An 18,154-nucleotide genomic window follows, 5' to 3' on the forward strand; every position below is an offset into this window, starting at 1 on the left:
TGGTTGTTTCTGAGATGGGCGTCCTTCATTTCCATTATCGCCGAAAATCAGAAATGACCAAGTCTAGGGATGACCATTTCTAAGGACGACCATCTTTTGTTTCGATAATATGGGTTTCCCCGCCCCTCCATCGGGATGTTTTGCGAGGATGTCCTCAACAAAACTTGGGTGTCCTTTTTGATTATGCCCCTCCACGTATATTCTGTAACATGGTGCGCATAAATTCTAAGCTGCATAGTTGAAAAGGGGGCATGGCCAGGGGTGGGGCATGTGCATTTCTAAAATCTATGTGCATTGTTATAGGATACACCTGCTCTGTGCCTAATTTAGGCATTGGGATTTACGTCAAGTAAAGCATGGCATAAATGGTTGTGACTAAATTTGGTTGTGTGGAGATGCGCTCAATGTAATTCTATATACTGCATGGATCTTTAAGCCTATTCTATAAAATTTAGGTGTATTTTACAGAATACACTTAGGTGTGTTTTTTCTATGTGGAATTTTCAGGCACCATATATAGAATCTAGCCCTATATGACTGAGTACTATGGGCACGCAATTCTTTTGTTACCACATTTTCTACATCATTTAATGCCATTTTAAACTCAAAATGATAGGGAAAAAATAGAAATTACAGATTTTTTTATGTGTCATTTATAACAGGCACTATTCAGGGCAGGATTAACCGTTTGGTGATTCCTAGGCAAGCAAGCACACACATTGGGTTCCCCAAAGGGTTAATACATTTGGGACCTCATGTGATGTTCACTGCAAAGGAAAACTGTGATAGGAAGAAGTGGCAAGTCATAAGTGCTGCTTGCTGAGTTCTTCTCTTTCAGACTGGAGGACAATGCCTTGGGGGGTAGGGAGAATACACAGATTTGTGAAGCCAGAGATGGTTGAGGTTCCCCCCCCCCCCTTTCCATCTCCCCAAACACATGCTCTTTATTTTGCCAGCCACTGCCTTCTAGGGCAAGAATCTCCCTTAGAGGCTGTTAAATTATATATCTGAGAGGGCCCCTCCCAAATATTTGGGCCCTTAGCATGTGTCTAACTTGCCAAGCCTTAATCCTGCCCTTGCACTATTGTTTAAATAGTGTGTCTTATTGCACAATAATGCAGATTATTTATCAATACATGCACTACTGGAGAATAGGGTACGCTGTCTAAACAATGGTGTGCAGTTGATGATATCGCCCCTAAATTGATTTTTAAAAATTACAAAAGAAAAAAAGAAAAATCCCGTAAATGATACAGGAAACTAAACAGAGTACAGAATTTTGACCTGCACACCGCTATTGAGAACAATGTTAAGAGTTATCCCTGAGTTTTTGGAATATTCAGTTAAACTGGTAGGCATACCGTGCATGTGCAGTTCTTACAGCCATCTGTCCAGGATTGAAATTCTCTGTAGGTGATACCCTTCATGGTGCAGGACCTCTCACAATAGCACTGATCCAACCTTGTCATTCGTTGCTCTGCTCGGGACAGCTGCATGCAAGTTTTATGAAGAGGTGAGATTTTAACCCCAGTAAACAGTTGCATATGACTGCAATAACCTCACCTAACAGTGAGCAATGCAGATTTTAACTGTGTAAGTAAGATGTTACTGCATTGCTCACATAGGGCTAGATTTACAAAAAACTTGCACTGTCTCTCATTTGGGTGCCTTACTAGAAAATGGTTTCCGATGAAAAAAGAAGGACCTGCAGTAAATAATGCACATTATTGCATGCCAATGTGGTAGAGTGCTTTAGTAAACCTGGCCCTTATAAGAACATAAGCATTGCCAAACTGGGACAGACTGAAGGTCCATCAAGCCCAGTATCCTGTTTATAACAGATGCCAATCCAGGTGACAAGTACCTGGCAAGATCTGAAAAGAGTAAAACAGATTTTATGCTGCTTATCTTAGAAATACAAAAAAGAAGAGTGTTATGGGAGAATTACTAAGGTGGAGTTCCAGGCATAGTCTCATATTTAGTTGCAGCTAATCTTGAATATATTTGCTGCTAACGTTCTAATCATAGACTCATGCCCTCCCTCCTACCTTTTCACTCCACTAACAGCACTACTGGCTTTTATACTTTTTTCATTTGTTTTCCGATTTTTATGTATTTTTTATGTTTGCCAACAAACATCTGAGAACCGAGACTGCACGTTAAGTTCCCCTTCAGAAAGCCAGGAGGGCGAAACAGGCTCCTGTTGGGGTGTGCTTGTCTATGGCATGCAGATAAGTTATAAGTTTGAAGTTTGCTAAATGGCTAACAGCATGTGGAAATGATACATAAAAATACATAAAAATAGGAAAACAAATGAAAAAAGTATAAAAGCCAGTAGTGCTGTTAGTGGAGTGAAAAGGTAGGAGGGAGGGCATGAGTCTATGATTAGAACGTTAGCAGCAAATATATTTAAGATTAGCTGCGACTAAATATGAGACTATGCCTGGCAACTCCACCTTAGTAATTCTCCCATAACACTCTACTTTTTTGTATTTACTGGATTGTTATCAAAGATATTAGTAGAGTTGAGCTGCATTGTTTGGCAGTATCTTAGAAATAAGCAGTGGAGTTTCCCAAGTCCACCTTAAAAATGGCTTAAGACAAAGCAAAACACCATTTTGGAGGTGCCATACCTCTAATAACATCGATTATTGTTTTTGCTCTGCCGGGGTGCACCCTGATATCTATTGCCTTAGGGGAATGGAATATAAATAAGTACGAAAATAAGAAAATTGACGTGAAACCCAATTTTGCATAAGGAGTCTAGGCAGGAAATGGGCATCCAAGTCTGAATGTTTTCTTTCCTTTTTAGTATGCAAAATGATCTGCTGAATAAGGACCCACAGGAATGAATGTGCAGATGCCAACATATTCAGCCATATCAGCAAGAAACATGTTTAAAGAAGAGTGGCATTACTCAGGGGTTTCAGTATGTGAATGCCAGCACTTGAAACTCATGTAGGGGCTGATTTTATAACCCACACGAGTGTCGGCACTTACATGTGTAAGTGCTGTATTTGAGGAACAGAGCAAAACAACTCTTTTCAGTTCATTTTTGAGACGGATTTAAACCCCAGAGAAATAAACACAATTGCTCCCACCCTCAATCAGTAGTACAAACACCAGGTCCAAATGAGCAGTCAGCTGACACTTATGCCCGCCTCAGAGCAGATGTCAAGGCCAATGTTCACATTTTTTAAAGTATACATGCACTGCTGCTGTAACATTGGAAAAGCATGCATACTTTATGGCCCACCCAAAACATGTCCCCAACATATCCTCTTCCAAACTGTGTCTGCTGTGGTCTAGTGTGAGACATAGAGTGTGTGAGAGTGAGAGAGAGAAAGACATTGACTGTGAGAGAGAGAGAGTGTGTGTGAGAGAGAGAGTGTGTGCGTGACAGAAGCTGGTCTTTCTGCTTCAAGATACGTGAAATTTGACTGGAATTGACACCATATTCTTTAGCAATGAGATTGAAGGGGGGAAGACTCAAGAAAAATGTCAGGAAGTATTTTTTCACGGAGAGAGTAGTGGATGCTTGGAATGCCCTCCCGTGGAAGGTGGTGGAAATGAAAATGGTAACGGAATTCAAACAGGCGTGGGATAAGCATAAAGGAATCCTGTGCAGAGGGAATGGATCCTCAGGAGCTTAGTCAAGATCGGGAGGCGGGGCTGGTGGTTGGGAGGTGGGGATAGTGCTGGGCAGACTTATACGGTCTGTGCCAGAGCCGGTGGTGGGAAGCGGGATTGGTGGTTGGGAGGCAGGGATAGTGCTGGGCAGACTTATACGGTCTGTGCCAAAGCCGGTGGTTGGGAGGTGGGGATAGTGCTGGGCAGATTTATACGGTCTGTGCCAGAGCCGGTGGTTGGGAGGCGGGGATAGTGCTGGGCAGACTTATACGGTCTGTGCCCTAAAGAGCACAGGTACAAATCAAAGTAGGGTATACACAAAAAGTAGCACATGTGAGTTTTCTTGTTGGGCAGACTGGATGGACCGTGCGGGTCTTTTTCTGCCGTCATCTACTATGTTACTATGTTACTCTATATGTGTAGACAGCAGGTTTTAAAATCTCTGTTTACACATATAGGGCATTTACGTATATAAAATTCAAACCTTCTAAAATGATCTCCATTAAGTTCTTCTTAGGAAATGTTGAAATAAAGGTCAGCAAGCAAGTTCTAGTCTGTACCGTTATACTGGACTATCTAGCTTTCAAAAGCTACACTGTCTTCATTTGAACAGGACAAAATGAACTACAGCTTATTTGCAGCTAATGCAGCCCAAATGCACAAGTCAGTTCACAGGTAGCATTACAATGGCAGGGTGCTGGTGTTTGTTTGCAAAGCTTTAAAGGGTTGAAAAGTAAAAGGGTTGGGGGAAAGGGATGTGTTTACAGAAAGGGGAGAAAATTACTACAGTGTATTTTAACACATCCTTATTTACATTTGTATAAGCAAATGAAACATTAGGAGAGGCTATTGTGTTTGCAGTGGGGAGAAAACAGATGATGGGGATAGGAAATACCTGTTTTTTTACCCCACTGCCAACAAAATACTCTTCTATCTCCTAATACTCTAATTTTACAAACTTTTCAACACAAATCCAATTAAAACATCCTTCTAATGTTGCTACATATAGGGGGGAAGTTATTAAGCTGCTTTAGAACATTAAATTGCACTATTTGCCCCTTAACATGTCTTAAAGGGCCCTAATGCAGCCTGACTAATCTTACCACAGAGATATTTAGAACAGGTTACATAGTACTGAGGTGCAAAAACATGCAAATATATGTAAAGCAGCTCATTACTATGTAAAAACCATAACACGACTTGCAATGTGCACCAGGTGTACAATACAAGTTGTGTTATGGCCCTAAAATTATGGTAAATTAACCCTAGCTTTCTTTGTAAGGAAGCTTAGTTAAAGGGCCCCTTTGATTACTTCCTCCTTTACAATGCATAATTAATTCCTCTGCCCTGATCTGGGGAAAGGTGCTTAGCTCTAGAAAGCTGTTCACAGTAAAGTTAGTCCAGTAAAAAGCATTGCCCATAACTTGTTTGTCCAAATGAACAACTGATGCTAGTGTCACCGTTTCAAAAGACAATTTGAAATCAGAAGATTTTCAGCTCTCTGTTCCCTATACTTGGAGATAAAATATGGGACTCTCTACCTATTGGACAAGACAAGGAGTGGGAACAGAGTCAGGCTCTTCAAAACAGACTAGAGGCATTGGATATGGATTGAAAACTTTATTGGAGGATGACTCAACAGGGTACCATGTTTCGGCATACACAGTGTCTTCCTCAGGAGTCTTGTTATCTGTGTGTGGAGAAAAAATCCTCCGTGTGTAGATTCTGGATGACAGCATTTTATTTTTTGTGTCCTCTTTTTTTGTCTGCACAAATATGGTAACCCTAGAGGTGATGCTTCAATATTGTGTTTTCAATAGCTAGGGAATAGCAGGCTCTCTGGAATCCTGCAGAACTTCTGTCTCTCACTATTGAAAATGAGATGGTGAAACAGCACCCCCCACTAGCTGGAGGACTTCTGCTCAGCTTAGAGGAAGCAGTGAACAAGGCATATCCATTTAGGTGATCTAAAGAAGTTTGGTGAGGGCCTATTTTATAATAGCTTGTGGGCATCCAGATTCTGTTATAGAATATTAGTTCAACCCAGTATCTGGCACTCCTATCGTTTATGTGCCAGCAGTTACACCAGCTATACAGATGGTGTAAATGTAGTCATGCAAATATGGCAGAGAAGCACATAGCTTACAGTATTCTGTAGTTATGTGTGCAAGTGGGAGATTTACCCATTGCGCATCCATGTGCATGCTCCCCCCCCCCAGGGCCGGTCTTAGGCAGGGGCGACAGGAGCAGTCGCACGGGGCCTCGCGCCTCCAGGGGCCCCATGGCACTTCCTCCCGCTCCCTGCCATTTGATCCTCAGGTTTCCTTCCAGCCGCCCTGTGTTTAAAAAATTGCGGCGGCAGCAACAGTGAAAAAGCAGGCTCGCCTCTAGCCTTCCCTTCTCTCTCAGAGTGCACTGTGCCACCTTTGCGGAAACCGGAAACAGGAAACTGCATCAGAGAAAGGCGGCAAAGTGCGCACTGAGAGAGAAGGGAAGGCTAGAGGCGAGCCTGCTTTTTCGCTGCCGCTGCCACCGCTACAACTTTTTAAACGCTACCACCACCTATATTAGGCTTTAAGGAACCCCTGCTGTTAAAATGAAAGGTCTGTGGGCTAGGAGAGGTTGAGGGAGAGAGTTGATTTCACAGAAGAGGAAGGGTGGAGCATGTGGCCAATTTTGGGAGGAAGACATAAAATTTGGCAATCTTACTTTCCTGCAACGCATGAAAATATCAGAATATATACCTGATACAAAAGCACTCATGGGGAAAGGTAGGGCTGGGCAAAGGTCTTATGTTCCTGGATTGTTTTAAAATCGCTGGACATGGATGGGAGGGGAGGGCAGAGGAGAATTGCAGGACATGGATGGGTGGAGAGGGCAGGGGAGAGAGGAGAGTTGCTGGACATGGATGGATGGATGGAGGGGAGGGGAGGAGAAATACTAGACATGGATGGAGTGGAGGGCAGGGAAGAGAGGAGAAATGTTGGAGGGAAGGAAAGACGGGAGGCCCCAGTGAACTGGTCTGCACAGGGTCCCGCAATTGCTAAGATCGGCCCTGGCCCCCCCCCTTGCATTTACGCACTATTCTACCTACATATGACCCCAGAATAGCACTTAGCACTTTCACAGGTAAGTGCTAGTATTTTGTAATTTTTTTGCACACAAGGGTCACATATATGCAGGCACCCAGCTTTAGATCTGCCCATATATATATATATATATATATATATATATATATATATATATATATATATATATATATATATATATATATATAGTTAAATTTAGCTTTATATATCACCTACAGAACTAGCATAGATAAGTGGTTCCCAAACCTGGTCCTGTAGGCATCCCAGCCAATTGGATTTTCAAGATACCTACAATGAATATTCACGAGAGAGATTTGCATGCACTGCTTTCACTGCCTGCAAATCTCTCTCATGAACATTTATTGTGGGTATCCTGAAACCCCGACTGGCTGGGTGCCTCCAGGACCAGGTTTGGGAACCACTGGCATAGATAAAAATGGATGGATAAGATCTCAATATTTCTTTATTTTCAGTGGCAATGAGATATATGGCTCTTTCTTTAAAAATCTGCATCAAGATACACAATAATTTATCCATTTATCATTATGTGAATATGCTTCCACTGAAAATTATTATTATTTACTTATTAGGGAATCTGCTTTATAAAGAGTTTCCTCTAATTCTGTGCCTGTGGGATAAACTGTTTATAAGTAAATCCTATAATCTGCAGACAGAAAGAGGAAAAAGATATTGTATATCACTGCTGAAACATGTCTAACATGAATATTGTTCAAATAGCCAACACTGAGAAAATCCTTATGCAGTTTTAACAACAAATCCTGCATTCTAAACCAGGTAACCTGCCTCATCTCTGCTTATTGAATCATTTGTTTTTCCAGACGGGTAGAGATTGAATATTTATGAGGTCTTCTGCTTGGATTGTTGGTCTATTTATTGCTGAAACAGAGTAATCTGATAAAAATGTTAGCGCATAAAATGTTTTAAATGGAATACAATATTTGCTTATGCAACAACTGAACCATCCTAACTCAAATTCTACAAATTCCTTATGCCTCTCATAATAAGTAACTGTTACTGTACCTTGGCTGAGGTTTTGGCCAAAATGTCTTGGAGCTCCATAATTTTCTGCACGAGCCCGTGGAAGTCATTACAGGTTGGGCAAGCTGAAATTACAAGCACTGAATCTGTCAAAAGGTTTTTGTAAATGGTTCCATATTTCTAAAACTTCCTTGACACCAATACTTATGAGGTGAGGATCTGAAGAGACCTTGCTATTGAGAAATTAAGGCAAGAAGTGCATTTTTGATAATAGGCGATAAGAACGAATAGACTTACTGCGATTAAGATCAGGGCACTGAGAAATAAATCCTTGCGGCATGACAAGTAATTGCACATCTTGCATTACGCCCTGCATACAAGCACAAAAATGCTGAATGTATTATTTTTGCATGTCAAAGTTGATGCTTGGCTGCACGCTCTTTTTGTAAAACATACCGCATGGAGAAACATTGCATGAAGAAAGTGTTGTGAATAAATATTACTTTGCCCATTGGTGAGGAAAGATTATTAAACAAATAAGTGCTTAAACAATCCCAAGAAATACAATTTTACATGGGTAATTAAAACCACGAGGTTACTACGAGCTTTATTTCCAAAGGGTGAACAAAAATATTATTTGCCTAGTTGACTGAGCTGCCTGCTTAAGTGTATCATTTCTACATTCTAAACAGAGCTAGAGAAAAGTAGAGAATAGACATGGGGTAATGGGACATTTCAAAGACATTCTCATCTTATCGGAGAGGCATTACATGCTTGTATCAAAATCTGATGTACTGCCAAGTGAGTAAAAACAGAAAAGCAGCACCCAGCAGATGTTTGATCTTTGCTCAGAAAAAGGCAAATATAAAAGTAAATCATATGCTTACAATTTAAAGGGCCCTTTTATTAAGCTGCACAAGTATATGGGCTTAGGGGCGCTTTCACTAAGCCACAGTAAAAAGTGGTCTACGCTAGTTTTGGTGCATGAAATTGGCATGCACTGGGCCACTTTCTACTGTGGTAGAAAAAGACCTTTTTAAAAAATGAAGCAGTAAATGGCCGTGTGCCAATATTAAAATTAGTGAGTGGCTATTTACTACCTCAGGGGCCCTTTTACTAAGGTGTGTCGAAAATTGGCCTGCGCTGGTATAGGTGCATGTATTGGACGTGCACAGGTCCTTTTTTTAGCGCACCTGCAAAAAAGGCCTTTTTTTGGCTGAAAATGGACATGCGACAAAATACAAATCAACGTGCATCCATTTTGGGCCCGAGACCTTACTGCCATCCATTGACTTAGCAATAAGGTCTCACTGTTAACCGGGCAGTAATTGTCGGGCGGTAGTTCAAATTTGACATGCATTGTATGCGCATAGGTGCCTACGCGCCTTAGTAAAAGGGTCCCTAATTCCGCTAATTGTCAGTGCATTAGCTGGCCAGTACTTCCACCCAACATTTTCCGCCCTTCACATCTCCCCTCCTGAAAATTTGTTTTTAAAATAAATACTGTGCACTTAGCAATTGCAAATAGCAAACTCATGTGGAATGTTTTAGCGCATATGGCGCTAGGCCATTTTTACTGTTTTTTTTTAAACTTTATATTTAATATCTTTTATTGGATTTTATCATAATACAATACAAGCAAGAGCGCACCACAGTTCAACAAACAACAGTTACAAACATGGCAAAACTGGAGCTCACATTCAAAAAACAACTATCGCATTTTTACTGTTTTAAGCACATATTAGTATCTAATGCAGCTAAGTAAAAGGACCCCGAAGATCTGAAAACTGTAAAAGAAAACATCAGCAAGAAAAAAAACTAAAGTATAAAAATAAAAGTTGAAAGCAATACAAGTTATGTCAAAGATTTTTAAAATAGTTAAGATTAAATGAAACTGTAATGCTGATTATTTTTAAGCCTGCTGATGCCAAAGAGAAGTGTTGTTTTTTTTTTATTTTGGCCATGTCTGTCATTTTATAAAACTTGCCAAGTAGATAGATACATTTTATCATACATATTTGGAAAAACAAAGAGGCCCATTTACTAAGCCACGTAAGCGTCTATGTGCACCGAAGGCACGCCAAAATGGAGTTACCGCCTGACTACTGCGTTGCTCTTGTAGTAATTTCATTTTTGGCGCGTGTCGATTACGCGTGGCCAAAAAATTATTTTCAGATGCGTGCCTAGTGGCATTTGACACGTGTAGATCATTACTGCCTGGTTACTGCAGGAGAATTTACCACTAGGTCAATGGCTGGCGGTAAGGTCGCAGACCCAAAATGGACGCGCGGCAATTTTGATTTTGCTGCACGTCCATTTTCTGCAAAAATTTTTAAAAAGGCCTTTTTTACAGGTGCACTGAAAAATGGATCAGCGCGCACCTACACTACCGCAAGCCATTTTTCAGCACACCTTAGTAAAAGGACCCCAAAGTTACCATAGAAAATAAGGCAACTGATGTATGGAAGCATCTTAGAGAATAGCAGAGAAAACCAATGTAGTCCACTCTTTTCACACACTGCCCAGAATATGATTATCAGAATAATGCTCCTTATCCAAGACCAGGGCCGGCATTAGGAGAAGTGCAAATAGATAATTGCCCTAGACCCCCATGCCACAGGGGATCCCAAGCCTGCCTGAAGGTAAAGAAGGCGTGGAGGGGCATAATCAAACGCAAATGCCTATCTCCATGGGCGTTTATGTCCGAGAACGGGTCCGTGAAGGGGCGGGCCGAACCGTATTTTCGAAAAAATGGATGTTTTTGAGCTGGGCATTTGTTTTTTTTAGCGATAATGGAATCTAAAAACGTCCAGCTCAAAAACGTCCTAATCCGAGCCATTTGGTCGTGGGAGGGGCCACGATTCGTAGTACACTCGCTCCCCTGACATACCAGGACACCAACTGGGCACCCTAGAGGTCAGTGCGGTGGACTTCAGACAACGCTCCCACATGCATAGCTCCCTTACCACAGGTGCTGAGCACCCAACCCCCCTCCCCCAAAACCCACTACCCACAAATGTACAACACTACCATAGCTCTTAGGAGTGAAGGGGGCACCTACATGTGGGTACAGTGGGTTTTGCAGGCCTCCCATTTACCAGCACAAGTGTTACAGGTAGGGGGGGATGGGCCTGGGTCCGCCTGGCTGAAGTGCACTGCGGTACCCACTAAAAGTGCTCCAGGGACCTGCATACACGCAGGCCTCTAGGACTGGTTGCTGCTATATAACATTGGCACACCAGTTGACACCTGAAGACTAATCTCTCTGAAAATGTCCTTTATTGGAATAAGCACGCTTACAGTTAACTGCAGATCAGAGATTGTGCCCCACTGGCAACGAGTCTCCCTGGTACTGAGATGAGCAGTAGGTCAGAGCTGGCAGGATGCTGTACAATGCCCTCTTTCAGCCACATTCAAGGGAAGAACTAAGTTCTGTAACGTGGCTAACACGTGAAAGGGATCTAAAACTGGCTTACAAAAATGGCCACTACTTCATGGACTACTGGAAACAAAACAGGGCACACTTTGACCCAGTAAGCAGGGGGAAAAGCACCATGGGAGTAGAGCCTACCAACTACCAACATCGTGAGCATTTGCCACAAGCTAGTGGAATCACGGAGCCCAATACCCTACACCCACCACAATGCATTGCTGATGTGACTCTGCAGTGCGCATAACAGAAAAAGTGTCACACTCACCCGAGAGCCACATCAGAACCAAGGAAAGGCTGTCACAGGATAGAACACATTCTGCTGTCATGGAGGTGGGTACGGCATTTGAGGCTGGCATAGAGGCTGGAAAAAAAAGTTTTTAAAGTGGGGTTTTTTTGGTGGGAGGGGGTTAGTGACCACTGGGGGAATCCGGGGAGGTCATCCCCAATTCCCTCCAGTGGTCATCTTGTCAGTTGGGGCTCTTTTTTGGGACCTGTTCGTGAAAAAAAAGGGTCAAAAAAAAAAGTGACCCAAAATCGCGGTAAAAATGCCTTTTTTTCCGATTATCAGCTAAAGACACCCAGCTCTCCTCGGCCGATAACCACGCCCCAGTTCCGTCTTCACCACGCCCCCAACACGCCCCCATCAACTTTACCCGTTTCCGCGATGGATTGCAGTTGGAAACGCCCAAAATCGGCTTTCGATTATACCGATTTGGGTGCCCACAGGAGAAAGACGCCCATCTCCCGATTTGGGTCGCAATATAGGCGTTTTTCTCTTTCGATTATAAGCTGGATAGTGTACCATGGGACTTTGGGGGCACCCTCCATAATTTCTGCCCTGGGCCCCAGGATGCCTAACACTGGCCTTGTCCAAAACAGTTTTTTTGAATATTTATTTATTATGCTTCAGTCCATTTTAGTTCAAATCCAGCACCCTTCCCTCTCATTTCCAACCAAAAAGGCCCATATTAATCCCACTATCACCAACACCAGCATGGGTGTTAACAGGATGTCTTGCATTCCAGGTCCCCATAGTCTTGCTGGACAATACCCCCACCAACAACAACTCACACAGTCAACATAGAGAAGGCATGCCTGATAAACTTCTAGTCTTTATTATTATTGCAGCCTGCCAGACAGATCCAGCTTTAAATTAATTCTTGCAGCTTGCCAGATAGATTTGGCTGTTTGAGCTTGCAAGAGAAATACTTAGAAGTGAAACCTGTGAAAAAAGGTTGGCATGGTTATCCGAAAACTGGGAAGAATTACATTCACTAGTGTGTGTGTGAAGGAACTGATTGACACTGGTTTGTACTATCTTCTTAATTTGGCCTGCAGTGCCTAATACTGCCAGGCCATTCCTTCTGCCCTCCTTCAAGCTGCACTTCTAGTTTTTGTAATTGTTCTTTCCCTTAATGCACAGGCCATATTAAAAACAAAAGCAGAAACAGAAGCATACTGGTAAAGGGGACAAAGAGCTGTGATGGTAAGGCCTCTGATTTACCAATGTGGTTCCTCCAGCAAAAAGTACAAGTATAGCTTGTATGTAAAACAAGCATAAAAATCAGTCATCCATAAATGCACCATGCATGGATCAAGTGATCCATACTATTCAGACAAAAATGTATCTCAAAGAGTAAAACTAAAAAAATCAAAGATGTAATAAAACAATATAATTTTTTATTTATTTTTGTTACATTTGTACCCCACACTTTCCCACTCATGGCAGGCTCAATGTGGCTTACATGGGGCAATGGAGGGTTAAGTGACTTGCCCAGAGTCACAAGGAGCTGCCTGTGCCTGAAGTGGGAATCGAACTCAGTTCCTCAGGACCAAAGTCCACCACCCTAACCACTAGGCCACTCCTCCACTGAGAACATGAGAACATAAGAACATAAGCATTGCCATACTAGGACAAACCGAAGGTCCCTCAAGCTCAGTATTCTGTTTCTAACAGTGGCCAAACCTGGCAAGATCCCAGAACAGTAAATCCAGTTTTTCCACAATAGAGTAATGCTCCATACTCATCCAAAATTCCTACCCAAGGTACAGTCTGATTTTTATCTCAATCAATGGACTTATCCATTTTTTTTCTTCCACTGCATTCATCACAAACTAAAATAGCTCTCTACATTCCTGACTTTAGAGCCCTGCTCTATTACCTCTTCAGAACTATGGCACCAGAAAATCTATGTAACTTATGGTCACAATCAACCCAAACAATCCTGTTTTGTTTGTATCCACACTATAGCAAACTGTGTTATATGGATTGATAATAACAGCTAAAGTGGATGGCAGCCACTCAAAACTCAAAATCCTGGATTTCAAACATGCTGACTTTAGTAAAATGGGGAATATCTGAAGAAAGAGCTGATGGGCTGAGAGTACATATGAGAAGTGGAAAGGCAGTGGTCCAGGCTGAAAGGAACTATAAATATCGCTACTGACCTTTATGTAAGGAGAGTAAATAAAAGCAAGAGAAAAAGGAAACCGATATGGTTCTCCAAGCAAGTGGCTGAGAAAGTAAAGGCTAAAGAGTTGGTGTTCATGAAATACAGAAAAACTCAAGAAGAGGAACACAGTGAGGAATACCGAATGAAACTGAAAGAATCCAAGAGAGAGATATATCTGGCAAAAGCGCAAGTGGAAGAACAAATGGCTAGAAATGTGAGGCGGGGAGACAAGAATATTTTCAGGTACATTAGTGAAAGGAGGAAGACTAAAAATGAAATTGTGACACTGAAAGATGCTGTGAACCACAATGTGGATAATGATAAGGAAAAAGCAAAGGACCACGATTGACTGGCAAAGGTACATATGAGAATGGAGCACACACAGCACCGTTCATGGAAGAAAGCATTCACGAATAACTTGAAAATTTGAAGATGGACAAAGCCAATGGACTGGACGGAATTCATCCCAGGATATTGAGGTAGCTCAGAGAGATTCTGGTGGGTCCTTTTAAAGATTTGTTTAATAAATCCTTGGAGATGGGAGAGTTTCCATGGGATTGGAGAAGAGCGGATGTAGTCCCTCTTCACAAAAGTGATGAAAAAAGCTGGAAACTACAGGCCAGTAAACCTCACTTCAGTGATTAGAAAAGTATGAAAGCGATGCGAAAGGAATGGATAGTAAATTTCCTGGAATCCAATAGGTTACAAGATCCGAGACAACATGGTTTTACCAAAGGTAAATTGTGACAAACAAATTCTTTGACTGTGTAACCAGAGAATTGGTTCCAGGACGTGTGCTACATGTAAGCTACTTAGATTTCAGCAAAGCCTTTGACATGGTTCCTCATAGAGGGCTCTTGAATAAACTTGACAGACTGAAGTTAGGACCCAAAGTGGTGAACTGGATTAGGAACTGGTTGACAGACAGATGCCAGAGTGTTGTGGTTAATGGAATTAACTCAGAGGAAGGAAAAGTGTGTAGTAGAGTGTCTCAAAGATCAGTGCTGGGGCCGATTCTGTTCAATATATTTGTGAGCGACATTGCCAAAGGGTTAGAAGGTAAGGTTTGCCTTTTTGCGAATGTCACCAAGATTTGTAACGAAGTGGACACTCTGGAGGGAATAGAAAACATGAAAAAGAATCTGAAAAAGTTAGAAGAATGGTCTAATGTTTGGCAATTAAAATTCAATGCAAAGAAGTGCAAAGTGATGCACTTAGGGAGTAGAAATCCAAGTGAGACATATGTGTTAGGCGGAAAAAGGATGATATGCACAGACAGGGAAAGGGATCTTGGGGTATCTGAGGATCTGAAGGTGACAAAACAGTGTGACAAGGCGGTGGCCATAGCCAGAAGGATGCTAGGCTGTATAGGGAGAGATGTAATCAGTAGATCGGAGGTGGTGAGGCCCCACCTGGAGTATTGTGTTCAGTTTTGGAGCCCATATCTTGCTAAAGATGTAAGAAGACTTGAAGCGGTCCAGAGGAAGGCGACAAAAAGGATATGGGGCATGTGCCAAAAGATGTATGAGAAGAGACTAGAAGACCTGAATATGTATACCCTAGAGGAGAGGAGGAACAGGGAGATATTATACAGATGTTTAAATACTTGAATATAGAAACAAATATTTTCCAGAGAAGGGGAACTGGCAAAACTAGAGGACATGAATTGAGGTTGCAGGGTGGTAGACTTAGAAGTAACGTCAGACAATTCTTTTTTACGGAGAGGGTGGTTGATGCCTGGAATAGCCTCCTGAGGGAGGTGCTGGAGAAAAAAAACTATGGCGGAATTCAAAAAAGCATAAGATGAACTCAGAGGATTTCTAATTAGAAAATGAATGATATAAAAAAACAAAATTTCACGGGCTACATATGTGTTTGCATTTCAAGTAGTGCTTAGATGGGAACTCTGGCTGTTTCGACTAAGACCAGTGCTGGGCTGACTTGTACGGTCTGAGTCCCGCATATAGCAATCTGGTTGTAGGATGGTTTGGAGAAAGCTTTGATGGAAACTCCAGTAATCTGGAACGTGAGAACACAGCCGGGCAGACTTCTGCGGTCTATGTTCCAGAAACACCAAAGAAAGACCATGATCAAGTATATAATATCACGTTCATTGTTGATTTAATCTTGAATTGATAATGAATGTGACTGTTGGGCAGACTGGATAAACCAATCAGGTCTTTATCTACTGTCACTTACTATGTTACTATCCTGCTTATTTTCAAAGGAGAAGGCCGGCCATCTTCCAACACAAATTGGGAGATGGCCGGCCATCTCCTAAACCCGGCCAGATCGGTATAATCAAAAACCGATTTTGGTCAGCTTCAACTGCTTTCCGTTGCAGGGCCAGCCACAGTTAAAGGGGGCGTTTTGACAGGGTACGGAAGGCAGGACGGGGGCGTGGTTACGAGATGGCCAGCTTCGGCCGATAATGGAAAAAAGAAGGCCATCTCTGATGAGCATTTGGCCAGCTTCACTTGGTCCATTTATTTTTAGGACCAGTCTCAAAAAAGTGCCCAACTGACCAGATGACCACTGGAGGGAATCAGGGATCACCTCCCCTTACTCCCCCAGTGGTCACCAACCCCCTCCCACCCCCCCCAAAAAAGTTTTGAAACATTTTTGTGCCAGCTTCTATGCCAGCCTCAAATGTCATACCCAGCTGCATCACAGCACTATGCAGGCCCCTGGAGCAGTTTTTAGTGGGTACTGTAGTGGACTTCAGGCAGGCGGAACCAAGCCCATCCCCCCCTACCTGTTACACTTGTGGTGATAAATGTGAGCCCTCCAAAACCCACCCGAAACCCACTGTACCCACTTGTAGGTGCCCCCCTTCACCCATAAGGGCTATGGTAGTGGTGTACAGTTGTGGGTAGTGGGTTTGGGGTTTTTTGGGGGTGCTCAGCACCCAAGGTAAGGGAGCTATGCACCTGGGAGCAATTTGTGTCCACTGCAGTGCCCCCTAGGGTGCCCAGTTGGTGTCCTGGCATGTGAGGGGGACCACTGCTGGCTCCTCCCACGACCAAATGCCTTGGATTTGGCCGGGTTTGAGATGGCTGCCATTAGTTTCCATTACTGGCAGGAAGCCAATGGCGGCAATCTCTAATGCTGGCCATCTCTAAGGGCGGCCCAAATGTTGAGATTTGTCCGGCCCCGACCGTATTATCGAAATGAAAGATGGCTGGCCATCTTGTTTCGATAATATGGTCGGGTATGCCACTTTCCGGGGCCGGCCTTGGAGATGGCCGCCCATATAGATGGCCTGCCCTGTTCGATTATGCCCCTCCATGTTACTACAATAGCTCTTATGGGTGAAGGGGTCACTTAAATGTGGGTGCACTAGAGTTTGGGGGGTTTAGGGGTAGAGGGAGATATGGGCCTGAGTCCTTTTCCCACAGTGCACTGCACTCACCAGTATACTAGTCCAGGGACCTCCATGCTGCTGTAATGGACCTGGCTATAACATCTGAAGCTGTCATAGAGGCTGGCAAGTACTATCTTTATTCCCCTTTTTTGGGGGTGAGAGAGGGTCAGTGACCACTGGGTGAATAATGGGGGTTATCACAGATTCCCTCCAGTGGTAATTTAGGTACCTTTTTGTGCCTTATTCATTCTAAAAGCAGTTCTAGACCAAAATGTTGAAGTTTTTGCCCCAGATGTTTTGATTTTGTTCCATTATGGCTGTAAAACGTCCAAGTGTTAGGCACGCCCTAAGCCCACCCTAATCCCACCTACGCAATGCCCCCAACACATCATTTTGTGATTTGGACGCACTGTAGATGAAATGCATAGATAAACGTCTGCATATTAGGTTTCAAAAATACCGATTTGGATGTTTGAGAAAAAATCCACCCAAATGGTGCTTTATGACATTTTTTGGATGTCTTTCTCTTTCAAAGGGTCCCAAACCACACCTATGGATATAACGATATCATGAACAGAAATTGGATGACATTGAATCTGTGGAGTAAAAGGCAATGCTTGTTTATTTTAAATCCATAATGCCTCATATTTTTTAGGGTTCAGGATTAATTTATGGTCAGTAAGCCATTTATCAATCTGATACAATTTATATTCAAGATCAACCTGAAACTGAGAATCCCAAGAATCATTAGCAACCACCAACTGAATATGGTCGGCATAAAAATGAGCGTTCAAACCCAAATCCTGAATCAATAGAATTAAAATGGATTAAAAACATTAACTAAAATAGGGTCCATCACAGACCACTGTGGAACACCAAATGCAAATGGAAAATTTATTGATGTTTGATCATTTATAACAACCTTATAAATAAATATTGAGAAGTAGGAATAAAACTAGTTCAAGGTAAAGCTTGTCAGTCTTACCTCCTCTAGTTTTCTCAAAGAAGAGTATGGTCGATTACATCAAAGACTGCTGTTAGATCTAATTGGATAATCATTACAACTCTACTACTACTACTACTACTTATCATTTCCATAGCGCTACTAGACATACGCAGCGCTGTACACTTGAACATGAACAGACAGTCCCTGATCGACAGAGTTTACAATCTAATTACAACTCTC

General features: G+C 42.4%; 1 protein-coding gene across 1 annotated transcript in view; it reads right to left on the reverse strand.

The window, feature by feature from the left end:
• The window catches only part of NELL2 (neural EGFL like 2), a 640,124-nt gene that overhangs the window by 390,974 nt on the left and 230,996 nt on the right, over window positions 1-18,154 (reverse strand). Inside the window, exons 6-8 of the mRNA XM_030216939.1 lie at window positions 8,016-8,088; window positions 7,761-7,843; window positions 1,362-1,490 (exon numbers count right to left, since the gene is read on the reverse strand). Coding sequence (XP_030072799.1) covers window positions 1,362-1,490; window positions 7,761-7,843; window positions 8,016-8,088 — 285 coding nt within the window. The remainder of the gene's footprint in view (window positions 1-1,361; window positions 1,491-7,760; window positions 7,844-8,015; window positions 8,089-18,154) is intronic.

This window comes from Microcaecilia unicolor, chromosome 10 (assembly GCF_901765095.1).
Source record: "Microcaecilia unicolor chromosome 10, aMicUni1.1, whole genome shotgun sequence".
Lineage (NCBI taxonomy): Eukaryota > Metazoa > Chordata > Amphibia > Gymnophiona > Siphonopidae > Microcaecilia > Microcaecilia unicolor.